The 27,748-nt window shown below is 53.1% G+C and overlaps 1 protein-coding gene and 2 long non-coding RNA genes across 7 annotated transcripts in view; 2 read left to right on the top strand and 1 right to left on the bottom strand.

The window, feature by feature from the left end:
• Window positions 1-26,955, bottom strand: part of LOC105497656 (tenascin-X) — a 69,797-nt gene extending 42,842 nt beyond the window's left edge. For 2 of the 3 annotated variants that reach the window (XM_071097227.1, XM_071097228.1), the window contains exons 1-9: window positions 26,742-26,955; window positions 15,034-15,444; window positions 12,847-14,685; window positions 12,323-12,438; window positions 6,436-6,592; window positions 5,995-6,258; window positions 4,465-5,205; window positions 2,963-3,331; window positions 1,633-1,929 (exon numbers count right to left, since the gene is read on the bottom strand). In XM_071097227.1, the coding sequence (XP_070953328.1) occupies window positions 1,633-1,929; window positions 2,963-3,331; window positions 4,465-5,205; window positions 5,995-6,258; window positions 6,436-6,592; window positions 12,323-12,438; window positions 12,847-14,685; window positions 15,034-15,436 (4,186 nt within the window). In that variant the 5' untranslated portion in view covers window positions 15,437-15,444; window positions 26,742-26,955. The remainder of the gene's footprint in view (window positions 1-1,632; window positions 1,930-2,962; window positions 3,332-4,464; window positions 5,206-5,994; window positions 6,259-6,435; window positions 6,593-12,322; window positions 12,439-12,846; window positions 14,686-15,033; window positions 15,445-26,741) is intronic. The other variant, XM_071097229.1, reaches the window with a different exon arrangement.
• LOC112429462 (uncharacterized) lies at window positions 4,619-7,398 on the top strand. 3 transcript variants are annotated; one of them, XR_003021718.2, is made up of 3 exons: window positions 4,619-4,761; window positions 5,801-6,082; window positions 6,675-7,398. It is a non-coding gene; the product is annotated as an uncharacterized lncRNA (long non-coding RNA). The 3 variants fall into 3 exon arrangements; XR_011623831.1 differs by having other exon boundaries at window positions 4,641-4,783; XR_011623832.1 differs by having other exon boundaries at window positions 4,672-4,810.
• LOC139363442 (uncharacterized) lies at window positions 7,470-10,246 on the top strand. The gene is made up of 3 exons (XR_011623834.1): window positions 7,470-7,767; window positions 9,778-9,995; window positions 10,110-10,246. It is a non-coding gene; the product is annotated as an uncharacterized lncRNA (long non-coding RNA).
• Window positions 26,956-27,748: the final 793 nt, after the last annotated feature.

The following is a 27,748-nucleotide window of genomic DNA, read 5'->3' as shown; positions in this document are numbered from 1 at the left end:
TATGCTGCAGGCCTCTCCTCTTCCTCCTTTGGAACTTTGATCCATGGATGGACTCCCTCACCTGCAGCACTGACCCTTCACTCCCCAGCAGCTGTGCCATCAGCATTTCAACAAGCTACTGTCACACCCCTCCCCACCCCCATTCTGTGTGCATCTCTCTCCAGCCTCCATCTTCCCTCTTTGCTCTCATTCCCAGCCCAGATTCCAGAAAGTGATGTCTACACTGATTGTAGCCACGTCCTCACCTCCACCACCCTCACGATCCAGCTTCACCCCTCCACCAGGCAGTAGCTCTCACAGAGGCCAGTGGTGGCCTTGCCAATGCTAAATCCTGTGGACACTCCGTAGCCCTTGATTCACTGTTCTGGAATCTGACAAGTCCAACCACGCCCTCCTTCCTGGAGCCCAGGACAGCACCCTCCCTGGTTCTGCGCCTCCCTGCAAGTCACTCCTCAAGCTACCCTGTGGGCCCTTCTTCCTCCGCCTCCGCTGTGAGTATAGACTGTCCCCGGGGTTCCAGTGGCCCTGTCTCTTCCCCAACCCCACACTGCTACTCTGGCGCCTCAATTCTCCTGACCTATAAAGTAGGTATGCCTCCCAGGTGTGCTTTATGGAGTGCGATGATCCACTTTGAACATCTTGATCACAATCAACTCTCAATAAATGCACAAAAGGTATTTATGTAAGTGTCCCTTAGATGTTGATCTAAGTTTATCTAAGGCATTATTCCCCACCTCTGCTGCTCCCTGCCTCAGGGAATGGGACTGTCTCATCCAGAACCCTGGGGGCTGCCTGGTACGCCTTGCTTTCCGCCTCCCACATCCAGCCCCACTGCCACCATCCCAACTGACCCATCGTCTTTTTTGTTGTTGTTGTTGTTGAGACAGGGTGTTGCTCTGTGCAGAGTGTGGATAGCACCCAGGCTGGAGTACAGTAGCACAATCATGGCTCACTGCAGCCTCAGTCTCCTGGGCTCAAGCGATCCTCCCACCTCAGTCTCTCAAGGAGCTGGGACTACAGGCACGCACCACCACACCTGGCTAATATATTTTGTCGTAGTAGAGATGGGGGGTCTCACTATGTTGCCAGGTTGGTCTCAAACTCCTAGCCTCAAGCTATCCTCCTGCCTTGACCTCCCAAGGTGCTGGGATTATAGGCAGGATCAACCCTGCCAGCCCTTACCAGCTCTTAACTCACTTCTCCAGCTAGTCTCAGCAGCCACCGTGCTATTTGCAAGATAAATATCTAGTTACGTCACTCTCCCACTTTACCCTCAGAGGCCCTCTAGGGGCCTTCAAATGAGGCCCAAGCCCCTCAGTACAGCATAGGAAGCCCTGAGACCAGGCCCTTTGGCACCCCCACATGCCCTGTTCTCCAGCCAGAGGAAACTGTGACAGTGATTCTCTTACTGGCCATGCTCTCCCCACCTCGATCATCGTGACTCCCTCAGGCTGCACTGAGCTTCTCAAACACTGTGCCTGCCCCACCACTACTTTCCCTTCAGAATTCAGCTCATGCACCACTGCCTCCAGGAAGCCTTCCTGGAGCTCCCTCCCAAAGCAGGTTCCCAAAGCACTGAGGAAACCTCCTTCAGGGCAGTACAGAGGGCAGGGTGTTGCTGCTGTCACTCACAGATCTTGGCTTCAGTCACCAGGGGACCATGCCTCTTCTTGCCAACGAACCCATACAGGACAAATTTGTACTTGCGGCCAGGATCCAGGGAGGTGATGACGGCTGAGCGCTGGGGCCCCTCCACGGGCACCACCTGGGGCTGCCCGTCCCTGTCTTTGTACTGGATCACGAAGGAGTCAAACTCGCCCTCGGGGACTGTCCAGCGCAAGAGCAAGGAGTCGGAGGTCCTGTCTGTCACCGTCAGCTCACCCAGGCGTGGTGGGCCTGAGGACTTCCCAGGCTTCTCCTCATCCTTGTCTGGAGTTTGGGAGGCAAAAGCAAAGCATAGTGGACTCAACTGTTCTCTTTTCTGTGTCTCCTTCCCTCTCCCCTGCCCACCTCACTCCATCCTTGATAGCTCCCTCCCTGGAAGACGCTATCTCCCCACTCCTCAGTGACCAGCTCTCCTGGAAGACAGGCATTTCCCTCTCAATCTCTGCTCCTTCCCTTGTGACAGTTTATCCATTCCTCACAGGGTCTTGATCCCTCTGCACCCCAAGATCTTTGGGGGGGTTTCAGGTCCCCTCTGGGTTCTGTAGGAGAGTTTCAAGCCTCCCCACTGCAGCTTCAGAGCATTCTGAAGGCTCCTCTGCCCACCTGCGCTGCTTTCTCTCTTACCACCCTCTCTGAGCTTGACCTGGAGCTGGGGGATGAGTCAGCCACCCTGGTCCCACAGAGAGGAACAAAGAGGGGGTGTGAAAGCCAGGTACTCCAGGACCTGTCTTTCGCTGGTCCTGCAAACCTCATCCATGTCTGAAGTCCTGATGGCTGTGGAGCCCTCTGCCCCAAGGAGCCTTCACCCCCAGCAGAAACTGGCTGATGGGACCACGGACTGCTGTCCACTGCAAACCAGGCTCTCAGGGATGAGGTGTTGGGAGCTAAGAGTCAGTGTCCAGAGGCCTTACCATGCCCACCCTGAAAGATCTACAGGGCAGGGCAGGGCAGAGGAGCAACCGAAGTGTAGGGGCAGGGGAAAGGGCAAGGAAAGCTGCAGGTGGAGGGCCAGGGACCTTCAGCCTCTCTTCTGGAATCTCTGTCCCACTCTTGGCCTTTTTATCTCTGCCTCTTTCCCCTCTCCCCACCTATCCTCATCATTGTTCTGAGATCCTCCTCGATCCATCTTCCTGCTGAACCTGCAATTCCTTTTCTCTCCTTTTCTCCTCTATCCAGCCCCAAACACCAGCTCTGCCCTTCACTGGCCCCTCAATATCCATCCTACCTCTGAAGTCCCAATAGCCCCAGTTCCTCCCCCAATCTCAGGATATTGATCTGAGCAGAGTCAAATATGTACCCATAATGCCTTGGTAGATGACAGGGTCAGAGGGCTTGCCCCCAGGAGGGACCCCACGAAGTGACAGCTCGTACGGGGCTCCAGGAGCGGGTGGAGGCACCAGAGCCTGGCGGACGTCCCCTGGCAGCACTTCCTCATGTGCCCCCGGCCCCTCGGGCACCCGCAGGCGCAGTTGGAAGTGGGCAAAGGTGTCGGGCTGGGCGGTCCAGACCACACGGAGGCGCCCTGTCTCATCTCTGCCCAGCACCCTCAACTCTCCCAGCTCCTGGGGGCGCTGCTGCAAGAGAGGAGCCTGGGCCCCTTGGGTCGTTGAGGGGCCTGAGGGAGGAGGCTCATCGGTAGTCCCCAAGAGGCCCGAGGGTGAGGACCCTGGGAAGGGGCAGGGTGAGAAAAAGAGGAGAGTCCAGTATGAGAATTAGAAAGGAATCCCCAGTCCCCAGGTTCTGCCCTCTAGCCTTTAAGAGCCGTGGGGCCCTACCCTCTTCTACTTCTGGTTCCATCACCTGGGCCACTCCCTCCTCCCAAAGGTCAGCCAGTCCTCCAAACACCCCCATCTACCACATTCCTGAGCAGCTGGGCCTGCGCTTCAGGCAGGTGATAAATAAAATAAAGCCTGCTGTCCCTCACCCCACAAGGCTTCCATGACCTCCAGCCCCTGGAGACTTCCATGTCCCTCCCCACATACATCCCCCCCACTGGGTGGTGGTCAGGTGGCTTCCATTAGTGCTGCAGTGAGAAGCCTGGAAGAAAGACAGTGGTGTTAGAGAGGGAGGATGCAAGAGGAGAGTGGGCAGTGGGAAGAGAAAGAGGGCGTGGGGGTGGACATCCAGGTCAGGTGGCATCTGGGCCCTATGGGGGAAGAAGAGGTCCACCACCCACCCCACAGCAGCCACAGGGTGCCCTTTCCCCAAGCCCAGACATCGTTCCTGTGGGAGAGACCAGCATAAAGTGAGCCAGAGGGTCTGAAAAGCCAGATCAAGAAGCAGTGGTTTCACCTCCCCGACATACAGTTGCTGCCTGATGGCACCCAGGCCACCCCCACGCAGTTCTGATGTTTCCCTTCAAGGTCAAGGCCCAATTGTGGAAAACAGTAACCACTGACCACAGTCTTGAGCCACTCTCACCACAGTGAGTCAGAACGGGAATCACTGTTTTCAATTCCCAGCCCACTCAAACTGCTCCAGTGAACCTTTGCAGGCGCCCCAACCACATCCCCCTCTATTGCCTAAAATAGCAATCCTGGAAGTGTCCCAGGAACCCCAAAGAAGGGGCTGCCTTGACCTTAGGCATCCACAGGATGGATGCCAGGACCCTGGGGGTGGGGACGTCTTCTAGGGACACTAGACTCGTGCTTTGTCCTGGGGCCCCCTGGAGCCTCGGCCAGGTAGCGCCCGAAGGTAGAAGGGTGCCAGTGGCAGCAGGAGGAACTCATGAATGCAGGCTCCAACGGCAGGTGTGGCTGGACAAGGCATGGGGTGTCCCGTGGCCCCAGCCCACGCTACCTGTGGTGGTGATGAAGGCGTAGGACTTGGAGGTCTGCCCCGCCCGCACCCCGTGGACCTCCACGTGGTAGGTGGTGCCGGGCCTGAGATCGGGCAGGCTGACGGTGCGCGTGGTGCCCGGCACGGTCAGCTCACCGCCGGGGCCCTCTGCAGGCGGTTGAGGCCGCCAGCGCAGCACCACGCGCTCGAACTGGCCTCGGAGCCCGTCGAGAGACACGAGAAGCGCGCCGTCGGCGGAACTGCCCAGCACCTCTGGCTTGGGGTGGCGGGGCGCAGCCACCCGGTCGACACCTTCAGGCGAGAGGCCGTAGATTCCCTGGTTGGAGTCCCGTTTCCTGGTGCCGGGGTCAGGGCTGGCGGTGGGGCGGGGGTGGCGGGTCAGGGGTGCGGGGGAGCCGGCGGGGGCGGCGGCCAACAGACGCCGCTGCAAGTATTCATGGATGTGGCGCGCCACCGACGTGTAAGTCTGGTTGGCCCGCAGTGGGTAGCCGTGAACCCGCAGGTGGCGCTCCAGGTCCTGCACCGTGCCGCGGAAACGGCTCAGCTCGGCCGTCAGGTTGCCCCAAGGCCGCCGTGGGGGCTGGGACAGGCTTGGCCTGGGCGAGGACTCCTCCTCCCCTTCCTCTGCGGGCCTCGAGGGCCGAGGGGGCCGTGGGGGCCGCGGGGCTGGGGCTGGCCGGGGCCGGGGCTTGGGGGGCGGGGCTGGGGGGCGCACCTCCGGGTAACTGTAGTGGCCTGGTGCTGCCAGGGGCGAAAAAGGGGAGGAGAACAGGTCAGTGGCAGCTCCCTCCGGCACTCCTCCCCGGCAGCCCCTCCCTCGATCCCTCCCACCAGAGCCAGAGGCCTCTTCCCTGTGCCCCAGCCCCACCTGGAAAGAGAACGGAGGGAAATCGGTCAGTGTCCCGGAGCCCCCCCCATTCCCCTCCAAGCCCACTACTGTTGGTGCCCTAGAAAGAAGAGAGAAGCCCGTGGGTGGGGCCCGGTAGCTGAAGGAGAGAAAGGGGAGTCCGGGAAGAGAACGTGAGCTACAGCGAGGTGGGTGTCCCCCTGTCACAGGAAAAGAAAAATATCCAGGTATCTGTTAAGAAACCTCGAGGTTTAGTGGAAAATCACTGCTGTGAGACCCACCTCCCAGCAATTCCAATCCTAAAGTCAACAGGACTGATGATCTCTAATCTGCCTAATTCCAGTCCCACAAGATCTATCAGCAAAAGGCCTGTAACTAACTAAATTTAAATAAGAACCTCCCTTAACTGACTGGATCAGGCAGCATCTCCTATTCACTTCTCTCCCTGGGGCGGTTCCTTTCACAGGCTAACCTGCAACCTTCTTACAGGACTCCAGGCATCTGAGGGCTCTGTCTCTCCAGTGGCCTCAGGACAGAGCAAGGCCCCCAGCAGGTGCCTCGAGACTGCTACACACCTGCCAGATGCATTCAGAGGAGCCTGTGAGCCCTGAGCCTGGGCTCCTGAGGAGGAGGATCCAAGGCTGGGAAACCAGGGCCCTTCCCTAATCTCTGGCCAGCCATACCTGTGTTGGCCCTGACGGAAGCTGGGTAGCTGACTGCCCGGCCCCGCTCCGCTGTGACAGTCACCACATATTCCACGCCTGGCATCAGGTCAGTCAGCAGCGTCCCGTCTGCTTCAGGGGGCACTTCCAGCCGCACCCTCTGGTTGCCGGCACTGACGTAGGACACCACAAATCGGTCTACCTCGGCCTGGGGACGCAGCCAGCCAAGCTCCAGTGTTGTCGGCGTCACAGCCACCACTCGGAGGTCCTGGGGCCCATCGATCACTAGCCAGGTTAAAGAGAAGGAGGGCTCAGGCGGGTGTCTGGTTCTTCAGTCATCATCTTTCCTTCCAAGAGCCTAGCCCCCATCCAGTCCCTTCCCTCTGCCCTCCCAGGGGGCAGATTCCCTCTCCAGTCAAGATCTCCACTCAGGACACCCCTCCCCACAGCCCCAGCGCTCACTGGTGGTGATGGTCTTGGAGGCAGGAGGGCCCCAGCTGGTCCCTCGAAGGGCTCGGACAGTGACCTGGTACTCCTGTCCAGGGGCCAGTCCTCTCTGGTCATAGGCTGAGGCAGAGCTTGGAACCCGTGCTGTGAATGGGGGGCTCGCCCCCTCTGTCTGTGAGAGACAGCACCAGGTGGCTTAGGGGCTGGCACTCTCGCCTCTGCTGCTCAATCCCCCTTATCTCTTCTTTCTCCAGTTCTCAGTGTCAACATGGGACTGTGTGGAACTTGACCCTGTACAAGCTGGGGAGCAAACATGCCGAGTGCGCTAACTCCTTGTGAGCCACTGTTCTAGGTGATGTACATACATGAACTCACTTACAACCCTACAAAACAGGTCCTATTAGTCCCATTTTACAGATAAGGAAACTGAGACACAGAAGGACAAGTATCTTGCCAAGGTCACCAACACCAAGAAAACGGCAAGGATTTAGGCCCTGGCAGTGTGATCCCAGAGACCCCTCTCGTGGGCACCCCCTGCTCATCTGCCAGAGTCCCCTCTCATGGGCACCACGTGTTCATCTGCCAGAATTCCACCCAACATGCACTAGGACTCTCCCTCCGGCTTTGCCCTGGCAACTCTGACTACCTGGGCATGAGAGGCTTCTCCTAAGCTCAGTCCTGTCAGAACAAATGCAGTCGATCAAGGATGCCCTTCAAGCTGCACTTTCTCCTTAAGGGGGCTGCCTCACCCTCTGAACCTGCCGGCAGATGCCTGCTCATGGCTATGTAATAGGAGTGGGACTCACATCACCACCTTTCCCTTGAGGGACTTTTCTTGTCTCTTCACCCGGGTTGTAGGCTCCTCAAAACAAGACCCACCCGCTCAAAGTTCCACAAATATGTTTCCTGATTGTTGATTTTGTACCTGGCATCATGCTGGGCATTGGAGACACAAAAATAAAATATATGGTCCCTGTCCTCAGGTAGCTCAGACTCTAGTAGCTAAACGTATGGCCACATCTTGACTATATGAAATACTAAAACAATCTCTATGCTTAGGAAATGCTTGTGAGAAAACAACACTCCTACAAGGGTACATTTAAGGAATTATGATTATGTGTGGTGGCCCCAAAGGAAATCTACTGGACCCTGCTCCAGGCAGGGTCTCCTGGAGTGCCCACCGCTGGGAAACAGGAGGAACTGGACATCTGTGAGCATTCTAACAGCCCCACATTTTGCCGTGCTGTCCAGCTAGGACAGCCGCTAAGGACGCTCTGTTCTGCCTAGCTATGTTGGCCGTGATGGGGACACCTCCATTCAGCCAAGTAGGATTGGAAATTTCAAAAGGTACTCTCCTAAACCAAGAGAGCTGTGGGGAAATCAACATAGTAAATACCAAAGTATAAAACCAGATGAGAAGGCCACGTAGAGATTTCTGGGTTGAGGATGAAGTAAAGCTTTGTCAGTTTTCTGGGCTGAAAAGGTTTCCTGGGCACACAGGACCTCCAGCCCTCTCCTATTCATCCTGCCCTAGAATACCCCAGCTAGGAAGCCTTGGGTTGGCCTCAACTCAAGACCCATGAAATCCTTACCGTTCCCAGAATTTATTTGTTCATTTTCTCTCTGTGTGTGTGTCTCTTTCTCTTTATCCACACCCACCCCATCCCTGCCGCTGCAACACACACACACCTTGGATGCTCCCTGATGATATCTGGTTCTTTCAGTGAGGCAAGCCTATCCCCAGAGTTCTTCTCTCACAAGAGCAACATATATATATATCTCCTTTAGATACTTCTTGGTTCCTCCTGAGATCCATCTGGGAACAGTCCCCTAAAAGCCCATCAACCTAACCCATGTCTCCCACATCTCCTAGCACCATCTTGCTGGTCTGAAGCAGGCTTTCTTTTTTCTTTTCTTTTTTCTTTTTTCTTTTCTTTTTTTTTTTTTTTGACAGGGAGTTTCACTCCTGTTGGCCAGCCTGGGGTGCAATGGTGTGATCTCAGCTCATTGCGAGTTCTGCCTCCCGGGTTCAAGCGATTCTCTTGCCTCAGCCTCCCGAGTAGTGGGATTACAGGCATGCACCACCACATCTAGCTAATTTTGTATTTTTAGTAGAGATGGGGTTTCTCCATGTTGGTCAGGCTGGTCTCGAACTCCTGACCTCAGGCAATCCACCCACCTTGGCCTCCCAAAGTGCTGGGATTATAGGCATGAGTCACCACACCTGGCCCTGAAGCAGCATCAAACAGATGCTGGCAGCTGGCTCTGCCCCTTGGTGAAGCTTGGATGCCTCACTGATTTTTTTTTTTTTTTTTTTTGAGATGGAGTTTCGCTCTTGTTGCCCAGACTGGAGTGCAATGGCGCGAGCTCAGCTCACTGCAACCTCTGCCTCCCAGATTCAAGGGATTCTCTTGCCTCAGCCTCCCAAGTAGCTGGATTACAGGCATGTACCACCATGCCCGGCTAATTTTGTATTTTTAGTAGAGATGGGGTTTCATTGTGTTGGTCAGGCTGTTCTCAAACTCTTGACCTCAGGTGATCCACCCACCTTGGCCTCCCAAAGTGCTGGGATTACAGGCATGAGCCACTGCACCTGGCCTGCTTCACTGATTTTGTTCTTGGGACGTCTTAGACCTTATCCCAATATTAACCTCGTGGCTCCAGATGAAGAACTCTACCTTGGCTGGTCCTTGGAGCTTATCTCACCCTCATCGCTGTTTTTAGACTAGACCCAAGCAAAAACTTCTCTGAGGCTGCAAGGTTTTGAGTCCCAGTGAACGCTCAGCCTAGCCTTGGTTTCCAGGCTGCAGGACACACCCAGACAAGGAATATCTGAACCTTTCTCTCATTCAGGAACTCATCTCCCTCGGTTTCCCCATGCTTTCTCTCACATTCATAGTGGGGCTAGCACTTTGCGAAATAGCAACATTCCTTCACTTAGTGGGCCTCAGGCTGGAGGGGCATCAGAATCACCTGGAGGGCTTGTTGCAATACAGATTACTGGGCTCTGTGCCCAGACTTTCTGACTCAGTAGATCTGGGGAGGGGAGTCTGACAATCTGCCTGCCTAACATACTCCCAGGTGATGCTGATGCTGCAGGTCCAGGGAACCCACTTTGAGAACCACTGAGTCACAGTAACAATGCCACATATGCAGGGAGAGGAGAAACCTCCTCCTTCTGCATTCTGAAAAATAATTTCAATAACTAGGTGTGTCCCTTGATCTGGAATAGCAGAGTTTGGGCTTTGAGAGAGAAGTACTTCTGGGAAGAGGGAAGGGAAGAGGTAGAGATAGGCTTCTAGGATGACAGCAGCAGCCAGAGGACAGACAACTACTGAATATACTCTGTGCCCACAGAAATGGACAGAGGGTAGCTGGGCGTTGTGGCAGGTGTCTGTAATCCCAGCTACTCAGGAGGCTGAGGCAGGAGAATCGTTTGAACCTGGGAAGCGGAGGCTGCAGTGAGCCGAGATTGCTCCACAGCACTCCAGCCTGAGCAATAAGAGCGAAACTCCATCTCAAAAAAAGAAAAGAAAAGAAAAGAAATAGACAGATGGCACTTGCCAAGGCAGAAGGTACGATACCAGGGGCCAGCTACAGAGAGCAGAAAGCATGGTCTGAGGGCCGGTAGCCCAGGCCCAAGAGGAGTGTCTGGGGACCAATTTTACAGGAGTGCCTTCTACACCCAGGCTCAGAGAAGACCCAGAATGTGACAGACGCCCATACCGAGAGCAGAATGGATGAACTAAGAACATGGCCGAGCCTGGCACAGGCCAACTTGGCACCGCCACCCTGGCTCTGAGTGAGGGAGAAAGCCTAGGGCTTCAACTGGAAAGCGGCACCCTTGACAACATCAAGGATGGGTTTGTGTTTATTTACTCAGAGCAGGAGACAACTGCTGCCCTAAAAGCTCCTCTTATCTCAAGTGTTTATTTTAATTCTTCTTTCCCTGAAGTTTCTTAGGAAACTTCCTTTTCAAAGTCCCACCCTTTCAAGATTAGAGCTATGTAAATAATATACACAGAGAAGAGAGTGGGAGAAACACTTGAACATGTTAGCAGTGCTTGTTTTAGTGAGGAGCAGCCAGGAATTGTTTTTCTTTTCTCTAGTTGCCAAATTCTTGTCTCGTGATTAAAGTATTTTTATAATAACAACAACAAAAAAAAGATGTTTAAACAGAAGAAAAAATTCAAGCTATCTTGGTTGCGCCACAAACTTGAGATTTCTGCTTCCGCTTTGGCTGGAGAGTGAGGACAGGCAGAACGTGGTAGGGGGCTGGCCCGAGGAGCATAATGACAAGACAAAGCAAAGTGGAGTGAGGATGACAGTTCCTCTGAGCTGTCCCCTTCTGTCCTAGTGCCTTCTGAGGCCTTAGGCCCCGGGAGTTGTTTATTTTTACAGAGTCCGGGCTAAGCTGATGAAGATGAGGGTGACATGGCCCACACCCCATGGCATTTGTGGGATGATGCAGGAAAACATGAGTTGGATGGTAAAAATGTCAGAAGATTTGGAGCTAGGGAAATGACCATATCTTAAAAGCCCAATCTGCATAAAGAGAGGTCCCAAATGAGTGACTACAAGGCTTTGTCCTTAGGGTATTCCCTCTAATGTTTTAAGAGCAAGTTGGATGGCCGGGCGTGGTGGCTCATGCCTGTAATCCCAGCACTTTGGGAGGCTGAGGCGGGCAGATCACTTGAGCCCGGGAGTTCAGGACCAGCCTGGGCATGCAACATGGAGAAACCCTGTCTCTACTAAAAATACAAACATTAGTAAGCTAAGGTGGTGCACACATGTAGTCCCAGCTACTTGGGAGGCTGAGGTAAGAGGATGACCTAAGCCTGGGATGCAGAGGTTGCAGTGAGCTGAGATGGCACCACTGCACTCGAGCCTGGGCCACAGAGCGAGACTCTGTCTCAAGGAAAAAAAAAAAAAAAAAAAGAGCAAGTTGGAGGGAGACAGAGAAAAAACTGGTTTGCATGTGCTGATGACAAGGAGGTGGGAGATGAAGTTCACAGACTCAAAATTGTTGCAACAGCCTAGACAGCTTGGCCCAAACCAAAAAAGATAACATTGAACAGGGCCAAATGCAAAGGCCTATATTTAGGTGAAAAAAAAGAAGTGTATATAGTTGAATGTTGTCTTCTTTCCTTCCATCTTTTTTCCCTGCTTTTTCTAAGTTTTTTCTAAGTTTTCTGCACTGGGCCTGTATTACTTTTATAATTAAAAGTTACTTTAAAAACCAAATATGACCAAAACAGCTACCCGCTTGTGTGACTACAAGTTAATATATGCCAACTCTGAGAAAAGTGTCCGTAAATCCAGAGTAAGCCAGTGGGCCCCTCTCTGCCCCCACATTTTGGGGGCACATGAAAAAAGCAAGAGTCACAGGAAGGTCAAGTATTCAGAGAACAAAGACTTAGGGAAAAGGGGTGAAGAAACTGGGAGGTTTTGCCTGAGGAATGGAGACACCAGGCTGGTGTCTGCAAATACCTGAAGGCCTGTGGTGTAGGACACAGGGAAAGCAAAAAACATTCCAGCTGCTGATGACTACCCAGCTAGGGCCAACGGACAGGTGCTAGAATGGGGGCAGACGGATTCCGCAACAACCACAACAACTAAGAGTGATGACCAACAATGGACTGGGCAGCCTCAGGAAGTATCGAGCTCTCTGTTACCAAGTGTTCCAACTGTGTGGAACCAATGCTTGCTGGAGATGCTGCAGAGGCCTCAGTGCCCAGTGTCAAGCAGGCTGAGAAAGCCTTTACAGCAGCTTCAGGAACCCAGCCATCTGGACTCAACCAACGATTACCTGGAACTTCCTCCAGGAGGTGAGCCCTGCCCGCCCCCCACCCCGCCCATCCTGCTCACTCAGTCCCCTCCTGGAGCTTGGCATCTTTCTCACCGTGGGGATGAATTGAATTTCATAGGCATCCACAGGGCCAGGAGCCGGGGTCCACTCTGTCCGAACTGTTGTCTCCTCCAAGAGATGCATCCTCATGCCCTCAATGGCTGGCACCTCTGCCCAAGAGAATGGGGTAGGAAAAGCTGGTTAGCACAAGGCAACCACCCCCACCCACAGCCCCTTTTACTCAGGGACATCCAAGAGGCCCATCCCAACTCCCACTCCTCTCTGCTAGTGGAGAATAGCTGACAGAGGGCTGAACGGGGCTTGGCCGTCTTCACCTTCTCTTCATCAGGAGCACAGAATCTCCCTAAATCCAACTAAATGGGCCCCAACCTGCTCCTCAGAGATCTGAAGGCCAGTCCTGCCCACTGGTGAGCCCCGCCCCTGTGGTTCTGCTGCCCCTGGTGGACACTGGCTCCTCGGAATGACATGCCCTCCCTCCACTCTTCCTCAGGCTCAGATCTTCCCCATGGCTTCTGTTCACAGAATCACAGTCCCAGAGCACACTGGGGAAGGCTCACCTTCCCCGCAGTCTTCGCCAGCATACCCATCTTTGCAGATACAGCTGCCATCGTGACACTCTCCTCGGCCACGGCAGTCCCCTGGGCATGTCTGGATGGCACAGTCAGGGCCTCGGAAGCCCTCTACACACACACACTGGCCTGCCTGGCACAGTTCCCGGGGCCCGCAGCCTCCAGGGCAGGCGCTGGCTGGAGGCTCTTCCTGCCCGCAGTCCTCACCGCCATAGCCCACGTGGCACATGCACACTCCCTGCACACAGCGCCCACGTCCCCGGCAGTCAGCTGGGCACATGCGGGTGGCACAGGTGGGGCCAGTGTAGCCTGGGTCGCACAGGCAGCGCCCCTCCTCACAGCGGCCCCGCCCATGGCAGTTGGAGGGGCAGGTGCGGATGCTGCAGTCGTCACCCACGTAGGCTTCCCAACAGATGCACACACCGTCCTGGCACACACCGTGCTGGTTGCAGTCATTCGGGCACCGCCTCACACTGCAATCCTCACCAGAGTAGCCGTCCTCGCACACACAGCGCCCATCTATGCACTGGCCGCGGCCTCGGCAGCCCCCGGGGCAGCTGCGCGTGCTGCAGTCTTCCCCTGAGTAGCCTGCGTCACACACGCACACGCCATCCTCGCAACTGCCGTGCCCACGGCAGTCCCCGGGACAGCGACGGCTCCCACAGTCCTCACCGGTGAAGCCCGGGTTACACACGCAGCGGCCATCCACGCAGCGCCCGCGCCCGCGACAGTCGCCAGGACAGGCGCGCGTGCCACAGTCCCGGCCTGTGTAGCCTGGCCAACACACGCAGCGGCCACTCTCACAGCGGCCCCGGCCACGACAGTCTCCAGGACAGCTGCGCACACCGCAGTCCTCGCCGCTGTAGCCCACGTTGCAAACACATACGCCGTTCTCGCAGCGCCCGCGACCTCTACAGTCGCGTGGGCAGGCGCGCGAGCCGCAGTCGAGTCCAGTGTACCCTGGCCAGCACACGCAGCGGCCGTCCTCACAGCGGCCCCTTTGGTTGCAGTCGCCAGGGCAGCTGCGCACGCCGCAATCGTCCCCGCTGTAGCCCGTGTCGCAAATGCATTCGCCGTCCTCGCAGCGCCCGCGGCCCCGGCAGTCCCTCGGACATGTCCGCGTGCTGCAGTCCTCGCCTGTGTACCCGGGCCAGCACACGCAGCGGCCGTCCACGCAGCGCCCGCCCTCACCACAGTCCCAGCGGCAGCTCCGCGTACCACAGTCCTCGCCAGTGTAGCCGGGGTCACACACGCAGCGCCCGTCCTCGCAGCGTCCCCTCTGGCTGCAGCCCCGAGGGCAGCTCCTCACCCCACAGTCCTCGCCAGTGTAGCCAGGGTTGCACACGCAGCGCCCATTCTCACAGCGCCCCCTCTGACTGCAACCGCGAGGGCAGCTCCTCATGCCACAGTCCTCACCAGTGTAGCCTGGATCACACACGCAGCGCCCATCCTCACATCGTCCCCTCTGGCTGCAACCCCGAGGGCAGGAGCGCTGGCTGCAGTCGGGGCCTGAGAAACCTGCCCGGCACACGCACACGCCCTGCACGCAGCGCCCACGGCCTTGGCAGTCCCCGGGACAGGATGGCCAGCCACAGCTGGGGCCAGTGTAGCCGGGAAAGCACACGCAACGACCGCGGACACAGCGACCCTGATCATTGCAGTCATCTGGGCAGGACCCCGAGGTTGAGGGTGGGGAGGTGGGAGGAATCTCAGCATCTGTGGGGTCTGAGCAGGTGGGCCCACCCCAGCCTGGCTCACAGGAACAGGTGCAGCGGCTCAGATCAAACACACCATGGAGACTGCAGAGGGTCCGCACATCTGTCTGACCTGGAGTATGAGGGAGAGGCAGGTCTCAGTCTCTCTCCTGGGAGAGAGGCTGAACCTATATAGTGCTCCTATGTGCAGGTCCCCTAGCCAGGCCAGCCTCATCTCATGAGGCCATGTCTGCTTCCAGTTGCTAATACGTGTAACGTATGCAGCCTCTCAGGGCCCTCGCATATGCTTTAGTTGACATGTAGTCCAGCTCTGCTCTCCAAGTTGTGTTCTGGGCTGCATCCACACCCCTAAGGGTGCGGCAGGAGTGCCTTCTTCTAATTCATACGGACCTTTATGGACTAGCAATGCCCACCCCACCCTAACACACCTCTCCACCCTCTTCTGTGATGACCTGCTCACCTGTGCCAGCCTGGGCAGCAGTAGGACAACATCCCCCAGTGCACTGTTCCTTGAGCCCCTTCACCAACTCCTCCAGGATCTCTAGCCGGACCCTCAGGGCCTGCACCTCTGAAGCAGGGACTGGGGGCTCAGTGCCTGGGGGACAACCACAGCCAGTGGAAGGGGGCAGGTTAATGCGGTGGGTGAATACCACCTGCTTCTCCCCTCCTTCCACTGTGTGCTCATAAAGCTGAGAAGAGGGCCTTCCCCCTCCTGCCCCCACCGTGCGGCCCCCTGGCTGGGGAGGGGGCCGGGGGGCTGGCAGTGTCACATTGGACCGCGAAGAGAAGGGGCCTGCTCTGGCTGTGCCCAGTAGCACCAGGAGAGCCAGGCTGGAGGTTAGAGCATACTGGGCTGGCATCATTCAGGAGGCTGCAGGGAGAAAGGGCAGGTATGAGAGCAGCTTCAAAAAGAAGGAGACAAAATGAATCCTCCAGCACATACCCACAGTCCCACCACCCACAAGTAATCTACCCAACTCACATGCATGTAAAAATTCACATTCAGCCCAACCCTAAAGGATACCCTCCCTGGGCAAGTCTGTTCTCTACCTCTCTGATATCATTTAGTTACCCTGCTCCTCACCCCCTTTTCTACTGTGTTCCCCTACACTGGTTTTTTGTTGTTGTTGTTTGTTGTTTTTTTGTTTGTTTTGTTTTGTTTTTGAGATGGAGTTTCACTCTTGTGCCCAGGCTGGAGTGCAATGGTGCAATCTCAGCTCACCGCAACCTCCGCCTCCCAGGTCTGAGTGATTCTCCTGCCTCAGCCTCCTGAGTAGCTGGGATTACAGAGATGCCCCACCATGTCCGGCTAATTTTGTACTTTTAGTAGAGAGGGGGTTTCTTCATGTTGGTCAGGTTGGTCTCGAACTCCTAACCTCAGGTGATCTGCTCACCTCAGCCTCCCAAAGTGCTGGGATTACAGGCATGAGCCACCGTGCCTGGCCCTATACTGGTCTTTTGTTTTTCCCACAAGCACTACAAGCTCTCACCACTCCAAGGGCCTTTGCATCGTGTGTTCCCTATGTCTGGGATGCTCTTCACTCTGCTCTTAAAGTCTGGCTCCATCTTCAAATCTTAACTCCCAATTAGGACATTCTTCCATTACTCTCTATCACAATATCCTGTTCCTGCTCTTCATGGCATTTACTGCTGCCTGAGTTATCTGTTTACTTATTTATTACCTTTCTCTCAATACTAGAATGGGAGCTCCATGAGAACAAGGACCTCATCTATCCCAGAACTGCTGTATACTTGTGTCTGGCACATAAATGTTCTGACACATTAATGTTGAATGAATTAGCGGATGAGTACCTAGGGCCAATCCTTCCCCAAACACCTGGATCCCAGCTCCTACTGTCTTCTAAGAAACCTTAAAATGTAGATTATCTTCTCTCTCTCTCACTTTTTTTTTTTTTTTTTTTTTTTTTAGACAGAATCTTACTCTGTTGCCTAGGCTGGAATGCAGTGGTGTGATCTTGGCTCACTGCAACCTCTGCCTCCTAGCTCAAGTGATTTTCCTGCCTCGGCCTCCCAAGTAGCTGGGATTATAGGTGCCTGCCACCATGCCCCACTAATTTTTGTATTTTTAGTAGAAATGAGGTTTCATTATGTGGGCAGGCTGGTCTCAAACTCACGACCACAAGTGATCTGCCCGCCTCGACATCCCAAAGTGCTGGGATTACAGGCATAAGCCACCACGTGACCTCGTTCTCTTTTTAATATTGAGACAGGATCTTGCTCAACCCCCCTGGTTAAGGCTGGACTTGAACTCCTGGGCTCAAGCATCCTCCCACCTCAGCCTCCCAGGTAGCTGGGATTAAAAGCATGAGCCACCACGCCTGACTTCTCTCTCTTTTTTATTCAACTCCTCACTCTCAACTGGATCCTTGCTCAAATATCTCTGATTGAAAACAAAACAAACAAACCAAAAAAACCCTCTTCCTCAGGACTTACATGATCAAATATCAAGACTTATTTTAAAGGTGCAAGGACAGACAGATGAAACAGAATAGGGCCCAGAAACAGGCCCACACATATGTGGTCACCTAATTAATGGCAAAAGTGCCCCTGCAGTTAAGAGGAGAAAGGATGGTCTTTTTAGTTACTGGTGCTGGATCAATCCAATACCCCTAAGTAAAAAAAAAAAAAAAAAAAAAAAAAAAAAAACCAAAAAAAAAAACAGTCATTCTCTACCTTATGTCTGATATACCGAAATAATTTGAGATGAACCCAAGACCTAAATATGAAAAGTAAGGCAATATCTTTCATAGCAATATCTTACAGAAGAAAGAATTTCTGACCTTGGAGTAAGCAAGATTTCTTTCTTTTTTTTTTTTAAGACTGAGTCTCGCTCTGTTGCCCAGAGTAGAGTGCACTGGTGCTATCTCAGCTCGCTGCAACCTCTGTCTCCCAGGTTTAAGTGATTCTCCTACCTCAGACTCCTTAGTAGCGGGGATTACAGGCATCTGCCCCCACACCCGGCTATTTTTTGTATTTTTAGTAGAGACGGGGTTTCACCATGTTGGCCCAGCTGGTCTCAAACTCCTGAACTCAGGCAATCTGCCTGCCTCGGCTTCCCAAGTGCTAGGATTACAGGCTTGAGTCACTGCACCCAGCCGCAAGATTTCTTAAGTAAAACACACACAAAACCTAACCATAGGCCAGGTGCAGTGGCTCATATCTGTAATCCCAGCACTTTGGGAGGCTTAAGTGGGAGGATTGCATGACCCCAGGAGTTGGAGACCAGGCTAGGCAAGACAGTGAGACTCTGTCTCTACAAAAAACAAAAAGAATTCGCTGGGTGTGGTGGTACATCTGTAGTCCCAGCTACTCAGGGGCTGAGGAGGGAGGATCACTTGAGTCTGGGAGGTCGAGGCTATGGTGAGCTGTGAGCATGCCACTGCACTCCAGTCTGGGCAACAGAGCTGACACCCTGTTTCAAAAAATAAAAAACAAAAAGAAGAAAACAAAACAAAACAAAATTTCAGGTCATCAAATTACATCATTAAGAGACTAAGAAAGCGGCTGGGTGCGGTGGTTCACACCTGTAATCCCAGCACTTTGGGAGGCCAAAGCAGGTGGATCACGAGGTCAAGAGTTCGAGACCAGCCTGGCCAACATGGTGAAACTCCATCTCCACTAAAAATCCAAAAATTAGCCAGGTGTGGTAGTGGGCGCCTATAATCCCAGCTACTCAGGAGGCTGAGGAGGAGAATCGCTTGAAACCGGAGGCAGAGGTTGCAGTGAGCTGAGATCATCACACTGCACTCCAGCCTGAGCAGAAGAGTGAAACTCCGTCTCAAAAAACAAACTCTGAAAAACAAAACAACAAGCCAAAATCAGGAAACCCAGTTTTTTTTTTTGTTTTGTTTTTTTGTTCTTTGAGACGGAGTCTCGCTCTGTCGCCCAGGCTGGAGTGCAGTAGCAGGATCTCAGCTCACTGCAAGCTCCGCCTCCCGGGTTTACGCCATTCTCCTGCCTCAGCCTCCCGAGTAGCTGGGACTACAGGCGCCTGCCACCTCGCCCGGCTAGTTTTTTGTATTTTTAGTAGAGACGGGGTTTCACCGTGTTAGCCAGATGGTCTCGATCTCCTGACCTCGTGATCCGCCCGTCTCGGCCTCCCAAAGTGCTGGGATTATAGGCTTGAGCCACCACGCCCGGCCAAAAACCCAGTTTTTTAAATTGGCAAAAGACAATGGGTACTCCAGAAAAGAATACACCCAAAGTGTCAATAAACATTTTATTTGTTTTACCTGGGCTCAAGTGAGTCTCCTGTCTCAGCCACTGGAGTAGCTAGGATTACAGGCATGCACCACATGCCCAGCTCATTTTTGTGGAGATGGAGTCTTGCTCTTTCACCCAGGCTGCAGTGCAGTGGCGCAATCTCGGCTCACTATAAGCTCCACCTGCCAGGTTCAAGCCATTCTCCTGCCTCAGCCTCCTGAGTAGCTGGGACTACAGGCGCCCGCCACCACACCTGGCTCACTTTTTTGTATTTTTAGTAGAGATGAGGTTTCACCATGTTGGCCAGGATGGTCTCTATCTCCTGACCTTGTGATCCACCCGCCTGGGCCTCCCAAAGTTACTGGGATTACAGGAGTGGGCCACCACACCCAGTCTATTTCATTTTAAGATAAACTCTACCTCAGTCACCCAGGCTGGCACACAGTGGCACAATCACAGCTCACTGCAGCCTCAAACTCCTGGGCTCAAGTGATCCTCCTGCCTCAGCCTCCAGAGTAGCTGGAACTACAGATGGGCATCACCATGCGTGGCTCATTTTTAAATTTTTTGTAGAGATGGGATCTTGCTATGTTGCCAAGCCTGGCCTTGAACTCTTGGCCTCAAGCAATCCTCCTGCCTCACCCTCCAGAGTAGCTGGGCTTACAGGTGTGCACCACTGCACCCAGCTCCAAGAAGCATTTTAAAAGATGCACAAAAATCAGTAGTCATCGGGTAAATGTACATTAAAACCACAATGAGATGCCACTAAATATCCTCCAGAATGCTTGTCCCTCTTCAAAGAGGCTGTCGTTGCTCAATATTGGCAAGAATGTGAAGCAACTGGAATTCTCATCTGTTGCAAGTGGGAGCATATATTAGTGCAAACACTGGAAAGTTGTTTAGTAGTATCTGCTAAAACATATAGTCTATAACCCAGATATCTATAACTAAATATCCAATGGGAATGACTGCATAGTTCTTCCAAAAGATGTAGACAATAATGTTCATGAGTTTTATTCCTATATTAGCCAAAACTGAAAGCAACTCAAGTGTCCATTCATAAAGTGGATAAATAAATTGTGCCAGAGTCATACAATGGAATACTATACAGAAAAAAAACAAAAACAAAAAAACACCCTATTGCTACATGCAACACGGGTGAATTTCACATACATAGTGCTGAGCAAAAAATACCACAAACAGAAACGGAACACTCTTATACTCTTATATACCATTCCTGAGCTAAAAAAAAAAAAAAAAAAAAAAAACAAAAAAAAACAAAAACAAAGAAAAGAAAAAGAAAGAAAGAAAAGAAAAAAGAAAACATTCTGAATGACGTCATTTATATGAGGTTCAAAAACAGGCAGAGGCTGGGTGCGGTGGCTCAAGCCTGTAATCCCAGCACTTTGGGCCGAGGCAGGTGGATCACAAAGTCAAGAGATGGAGACCATCCTGGCCAACATGGTGAAACCGTGTCTCTACTGAAAATACAAAAATTAGCTGGGCATGGTGGCATGCACCTGTAGTCCCAGCTACTTGGGAGGCTGAGGCAGAAGAATTGCTTGAATCCCAGAGGCGGAGGTTGCAGTGAACCAAGATCATGCCACTGCACTCCAGCCTGGCAACAAAGCGAGACTCTATCTCAAAAAACAAACAAACAAACGAACAAAAACAGGCAGAGTTAATCTTTACTTTTAGAAGATAGGATAGCATTACTTGTAGGGATTATTGACCGGAAGGAGTCATATTTCTGGAAATATTTTGTATCTTAATCTGGGTGGTTACATAGATGTATACATATTCAGAAATTCATTGAGCTGCACACTTAAGACTTTTGAATTTTGCTGTATAAAAATTGAACCATGGCTGGGTGTGGTGGCTCATGCCTGTAATCCCAGCACTTTGGGAGGCCAAGGTGGGCGGATCACTTGAGGTCAGGGGTTCAAAACCAGCCTGGCGAACATGGTGAAATCCCGTCTCTACTAAAAATACAAAAAAAATTAGCTGGGCATGGTGGCAGGTGCCTGTAATCCCAGCTACTTGGGAGGCTGAGGCAGGAGAATCTCTTGAACCTGGGAGGCAAAGGTTGCAGTGGACTGAGATCGTGCCACTGCACTCCAGCCTGGGCAACAGAGCGAGACTCCATTTCAAAAAAAAATTAAACCTTAAAAAACCTTTCCCCAATCTCACACCCCCTCCAGCCACCACATATTTCTCTCCTCTACTTCATGGCCACAGTTGTCAAGATTTATCTGTATTTGGTGTTTCCATTTCCCTATAGCCCATGCATGCCTCAATCCACTCTACTCCCTCCAACCCACCAAACAGCTCCCTCTAAGGCTTCCCAATGACTTTGGTGCTACAAAATCTAAGAGACATTTGTCTTCATCTTGCTTGACCTTTGACTTCTCTCAAAATCACTGGACACAGTTCACCGCATCTTCTTCTTCTTCTTCTTCTTCTTCTTCTTTTTTTTTTTTTTTTGAGATGGAGTCTCACTTTGTCGCCCAGGCTAGAGTACAGTTACACGATCTCTGCTCACTGCCACCTCTGCCTCCGAGTTCAAGCGATTCTCCTGCCTCAGCCTCCCGAGTAGCTGGGACTACAGGCGCCCGCCACCATGCCTGGCTAATTTTTTATTTTTAGTAGAGATGGGGTTTCACCATGTTGGCCAGGCTGGTCTTGAACTCCTGACTTCAGATGATCTGCCCGCCTCGGCCTCCCAAAGTGCTGGGGTTACAGGCATGAGCCACTGCGCCTGGGCCTTCTCTTTTAAAACATTCTGTATCCATGCTGACCAATATGGTAGCCAGGAGGGATATGAGGCTCTGCAACACTTGAGATGTGACTAGAATGACCAAGTAACTGAATTTTATTCAGTATTTTTAAAAGCTCCCCAGATGATTGTAATGTGCAACAAATTTCTACTAAATTAATAGACCTGCTGCTCTAGTCATCCACGTGGTACCTTCATCCAGATTCATGACTTCAGTTTCCAAACTATACACCAACTTGTAAAACACTCCCGTCATCTTCCTCTCACTCCACAGCAATATATCCACCTGCCTACTTGGCATCTCCACTTGGGCACCTCAAATTCACCATGCCTGTAACTGAATTCATGGTCACTTTCCTGTATCCCATTCCCTCCCAGAATTCCCCATTGAAACTCAGGGCCCCGCCATTCATCCAGCTTTACAAGCCAGAAACCTAACAGCCCATTCAGTGCCTCCATATTTCCTTGTATCTACCTGTATTTTCTCATAAACATCTCTTTAATTCATTTCCTTCTCTCTCACTTACCTTCATTCTAATCCAAACTTCCACCCGCCTCTTGCCTGACAACTGCAACTGCTTCCTGGCTGCATCTTTTTTTTTTTTTTTTTTTTTTGAGGCAGGGTCTCACTCTGTCACCTAGGCTGGAGTGCAGTGGCGCAATCATAGCTCACTGCAGCATTGACCTATGCTCAAGCAATCCTCCCACCTCAGCCTCCTGAGTAGTTGGGACTACAGGTGTGTGCCATCACACTCAGCTAATTTTTAAATTTTTTTTTTTTTTTGGTAGAGACAGGATCTTTCTATGTTGCCCAGGCTGGCCTTGAACTCTTGGGCTCAAGCAATCCTCCCACCCCAGCCTCCCAATGTGCTGGGATTAGAGGTGTGAGCCACTGTGTCCAGCCCTGACTCTTCCCTTTGCTTCCACCCTTGTCCTCTACAGTCTCACAAACGCAATCAGGATGTCCCTCTCCTCAAAATGCTTCAGTGCCTCCCTTCCAAATTCTCTTAGAACACTGACAAACAGCCCTACCATCATGTGTCCCCTGCCCCCACTTCACCTCCCATAACATTTCCCTCCCTCCCTCCATTCCAGCCCCACTGACCTTCAAGTCCCTCACATTCTCTGTGCCCATCCCCAACCCCAGACCTTTGTATACGCTGTTCCATCCGTGTGGAACACTGTTCCCTTCTCTCTTGGCCTTCTCATCCTTCAGGTCTCAGCCCGCCATTTTTTTCACAGGGAAGTTTTCCTGACTAGGTCAGGTCCTCCTACCATGTGGTATCACAGCATCACACCATTCTCACTTGTAGCATGTATAACAATTTGTAATCATATATAAATAAATATTTTTTATTTTTGAAGTCCAAAATAATATATAAATATACTGTGAGATTATTTTATTACTTTCTTGCCCACTAGACTATAAAGTCCATGAGGGCAGGCATGGCACCTATTTTTCTTTCTTGGCTGCCGTATCCTTGCATCTGGCACATAAGTGGTGCTCCATAAATGTTTACCAACTATATGAATGAATGAAAAGTTCAATATAAACGCAGGACTAGCATTAAGGCTGGAACCAAGGGCAGGACCAAGGTCAGGGCTAGGACCACGGACAGTGTCTGGGACTGGAAGTTGGTTAGACACAGTCACCAGGGCAGAGGCAGAATCAGAGGCCAGGCCAGGGGAGATCCTGGCAGGACCAGATGGTACAAGCACTTTGGAAAACTCTTTGACAGAATCTACTGAATGTACTAAAGCTGAACACATGCAAACCCTATGACCCGGCAATTCCACTCCTAGGAATATACCCAACGTAGCAGGACCGCTCATAATAGTCCCAAACTGGGACTATTTCACATTAGTAGAATAGATTAAACCATTTCACATTAGTAGAATACATTGAATAAATTGTGGTTTATTCACACCGTGGAATAAAATAAAGCAGGAATGAACTATAGTTATATGTAGTAGTGTGATGGATCTTACTGAGGTTGAACAAAAGCCAGACACAGGAAAGAGCATGCTGCATAGTGCTATTTATGTGAAGTTTGAGGAGAGGCAACATTAATCTGTAGTGCTCCAAGTCAGAAGTGTGATACTCTTGAGGGGGCAGTGACTAGTAGCGGCATGGTGGGGGGCTTCTGGGGGGCTAAAGGTGTCTTATTTCTTGATCTACATGATGGTTACCCAGTTGTGTGTGTTTGTGGAGTTTACTGAGGCAGGGATTGGGGAGCACACAGAGACAAGAGGTGGGAGGAAAGGTAGTAGGGGGGTCCCAGGATGAGACAGGAGAGAGGGCTATGGCGAACAGCAGTGTGAGGGGCCAGGCAGGATTCAGCTCAGGTGAAGAGTTGAGATGCTGAAAGGTGCCCAGTTCTTCCAGACCAGCGGCTGGGGAAAGGAGGAGGGTAGGGTGGGTGTGGAAATGCTGACCAGTGAGGAGTGGGGGATATGTCACTGGTAGGCGGAGGTGACTGTGACACACACACACCTCCGCCCAACACGCACACATCTTCTGGCTTTCAACTCTTAGACTTTTCTCCTGGATCAGAGAAAAAGGAGTTTTCAGGGCTACCAGCCATCACATTCTACTACCAGCCAGCAAGAGTCGGAAAGGGAGCTGAACAGGGACAGAGTGTTTCCACACCAAGAGGTTCCCCACCCAAGAAAGCCCAGGCCAAGAGGCCTGGCATACAGAGAGCTGCCCTTTCCTGTCCCCCCAGCCCTTCTCTCAGCCTGGAGTGTACCCTTGGGTAAGAGATGGGCTCTGGCTGACCCTCAAATCCTGTCACTTTGTGTCTAAGGCCATGCAAATCACTCCCACACCATGGGAGCGCTTGCACAAATATGTGTACACATGTACACTTACAAATATGTTAATGTGTGCTCATCCACAAATACAAATACAAACATACCTGCACAGACACACAAATCCACCCACAAAACCTGCATCCTTGCAGGTACACATATGGGTGCCCAGGCACACGTGCACACACACCCAATCTCCCCTTCAGGTTTCCTCCACACCTAGTCATTGGCTGATGCCTAAGAAGGCTGATTTCTTGTTGGCTCCGAGGGCAGCTCTGTGAGTGAAAGAACCTGGATGGTGTGAGAAGAACCGAATAGGAGGCCCTTCCCCAGTGGGGAGCAGTGGACACATGGCCTCCACCATCCTTCCCTGTACCCCTGGAGGCCTCTGTGAGATGTCCAGTGCCCCTCCCCAAATAACTGGATTCCTCACCTTTCCCTGCACAGTGGGGAAAGCAGAGAGGGTCTTTGCAGCAGGAAGGAGTGAAGAGAGCTCAGCAGCTTTTCCAGAAAGCTGGTGAGATTGGTCTAGAAGAGCACAGCAGCCTCCATTGACCACACACCCAGAGGCTCCTTCCCGATCTCCCTCCCTGCCCTGTTGCCACCACCCACCCCTCCAGCTCCCCATTCCAGCTCCTGCAAGAATTCTGCTCTTCTCTCAGTACTGGGCAAGCAAAGAATTGGGTGTCTCTTGTGTCTCCCCTTCACCACTCCCCCTGCCACTATGTCTGGAGTGGTTCTCTGCAGTGCGTGTTTGAGGGGAGATATGGCCTCACCCTCTTGGCACCCTCCCCACAGTTGGAGGGCTGGCAGGGATGGGGGCATCATCCCAAACTGTGACTCAGCTTCCTGGGTATTCAGTGTTGTAGCCAACTTTGACACTTTGCTCATTAGGGACTGCACAGGTCCCAAGGGGTGGCGAGAGGGGCTGGCTTCCATAAGAGATGTTCCAGAGATGGGGGTTATGGTCCCACCCCCATGTCTCCCTCTGACCCTCCTGCTACACCCCCAGTTGAATCTGGCAATGAGAGGTGAAGACAGAAGGATTCCAGGAGTGAGACTTAAAAGGGAATGTGGGGGTCCCAGACATTGGGCTGGAACCAGGTGGGAAGGAGGTGTCAGGGAGGGGTGGGTTGGGGAACCCAGATGCCCCTTATTCTGGGGAGCTAATGGGCCTAGGAATGGAAAAATTAAGAGAGAGGATTTCCAGACTCCAGTTGAAAATGGTTAGGGGTGCAATGAGAGACAGGAAGGCAGTTTCTGGTCCTGCACCTAGTGGCCAGGTCTGGAGTGAGCAGAAGGAAGTTTGAAGAATTGAGGTGTTGGGTCCCCAGGGACTTGGAGGCAGGATCAGGGAAAAGAGGAGGGGCTGGAGATGCGGGAAGCAGGGGCGGGGCAGGCAGCAGCTGTGGTGTTTCCGAGTTCCTTCCCAGTAGTTCCTCTCAGTTCCACTTCCAGTTGTTTCTATGCCATTAAATTCTTTCCAGGCGAGATAAGGGGCCCGCCCGCCCCACCCGGGGCGTGTCACGTGTACTGGTGGGGAGGGCGGGGTGAGGGAGAGCTCGGGTTCAGACAGACAGAGGCAATGGGAGCCTGGAAGGGGCACAGAGTGAAGACGGAGCCCCTGTGCCCCCAGAGGCATCTCTCAGTCATCCCAGCCCTGCTGAACCGTGAGTCATGAGTGCAGAGCTCTGGCCAAGAACAAGTTTTAGGATCCTCTCTGCAGGCTCTGTGCACTTCCCAGACCCGAGAGTCCTGACTGTCCCATTTCCGTATTTCCTCAAGAGATCTCCCAGACCTCCCTCCCTGCAACTCTCATGCTGCCACCTAGGGAGTCCCTATTTGGATGCCCAAAGCAGCACCCTCTGGCACCTCCTGGAGCCTGGAGCCCAGAGCCTGGGCTCAGTTGCTCCAGCCCGACACTTGGGATTCCGCAAACACTTTCCTTCCGAGGTTCAGCTGGTCACCAGTTCAGCCTAGTCCTATCTTCCCGCTAGCCCCAGCACCTCCAGGGCCCAGGGGCTCACCTCACCAATAACCACCTCTACCCTGCTTCCACCATCTGACTCTCGGAGTCCCTCGGTTTGTTCCCAGCCCCTCTCAGTTGTCTGCATCCCATCCAAGCCCTGACATACACCGCCCACCCCAACACACACATACAACCCTCTCCTCCCAGACACTCCTTCACAGGGAGCCTGGTTCCCAGTGAATGCTCCTATGTCCTCTGTCCTGAACAGAAGTCCTTGCTCTGGAAGCACCGCTGAGAGCTCACCTGCCACACCTTCACCTGGGGTGTGGGGATAGGCGAGAAATCCTTTGCCTCTCCTTCTGGGTCTCCCCAGAACTCTGTTCCTTACCTGGGCAACCGGGCAGCTGCAGTGTCTCTGCACCTGCTCTGTCCCCAACCCCGGGAGGGCGGCGTCTCAGGGCAGGACAGGGAAGTCGCCCTCACTTGCCCCCTGCAACAGGGGCTGAGCCACAACCGCCTGTGGATCTCGGCAGCGACAGTGAGAAGGAGAGAGTCTGCAGCGAGCAGGGGAGGAGAAGGGGAGGACCAGGATGAGGTCAGGGAGGGGAGCGGAGATAGGGCAGGTCCTCCCACCCCTCCCAGGCCCTCCCACATGCCACCCCTCCTCTTGTCCTGCCCCACCCCAGCCCCCACTCCCTGTCTAGCATCACTGTCTCACTATACCCTCATCTCAACCCCCAGCCCTGGTCTTACCTCCCATGTCCTTTCCCTATCCCATTTTTAACGCTCACCCTAATTTTTGCCCAACTTGACATCCCCCACCCTTCCTGCCATTTCTTTTTTCCCCACCATTTCCCCACCTGCTGCACCCCCTTCTGACCCCAGTGGTTTCCTCTCAGCCTATATCCTTCCTCGTGGCCAGCCCCCTTCCCCTCCCTCCCCCATGCTCCCCTCCCATCTCTTCCCAGCTACTGCTCTAGCTTAGATCTCTGGATCGCACCCCAAGTCTATCAGCCAGTGCTGGCGCCCTCATCCTCTCACCAGTTCTCCCTTGGCAGTCCGGAGCAGGGAGCAGGGGCAGGGGGCCGGAGGCAGGAGGCAACCTCTTTCTCCAACTGGGACCGTCTCTGGGACCCCAAGTCCCCGCCCTGACCTAGTCCCATTTCTTTCTATCTTCTCTGCTTATCCCGTCCCTGAGCCACCCCTGTCTGCTCTGCTCAGTCCCTCTCCTGTCACTGCCTCCTTTGCATTCTCCTACCTCAGCAAGTCCCTAGAGAAAGAGCAGGTGAGGCTTAAGCACTGGCAGGGCAAGGGCCTGGGTGAACACTGGGACAAAGAAGCCTTGGGGAGGAAGCTGGGGTTGAGGGGAGACAAGGAAGGAAAGCCTGAAGGTTA

The sequence above is a fragment of the Macaca nemestrina genome, chromosome 5 (genome assembly GCF_043159975.1).
Source record: "Macaca nemestrina isolate mMacNem1 chromosome 5, mMacNem.hap1, whole genome shotgun sequence".
Taxonomy (NCBI): Eukaryota; Metazoa; Chordata; class Mammalia; order Primates; family Cercopithecidae; genus Macaca; species Macaca nemestrina.
Note: the sequence above shows the minus strand (reverse complement) of the source record. Positions and strands in the feature narration are given on the sequence as shown.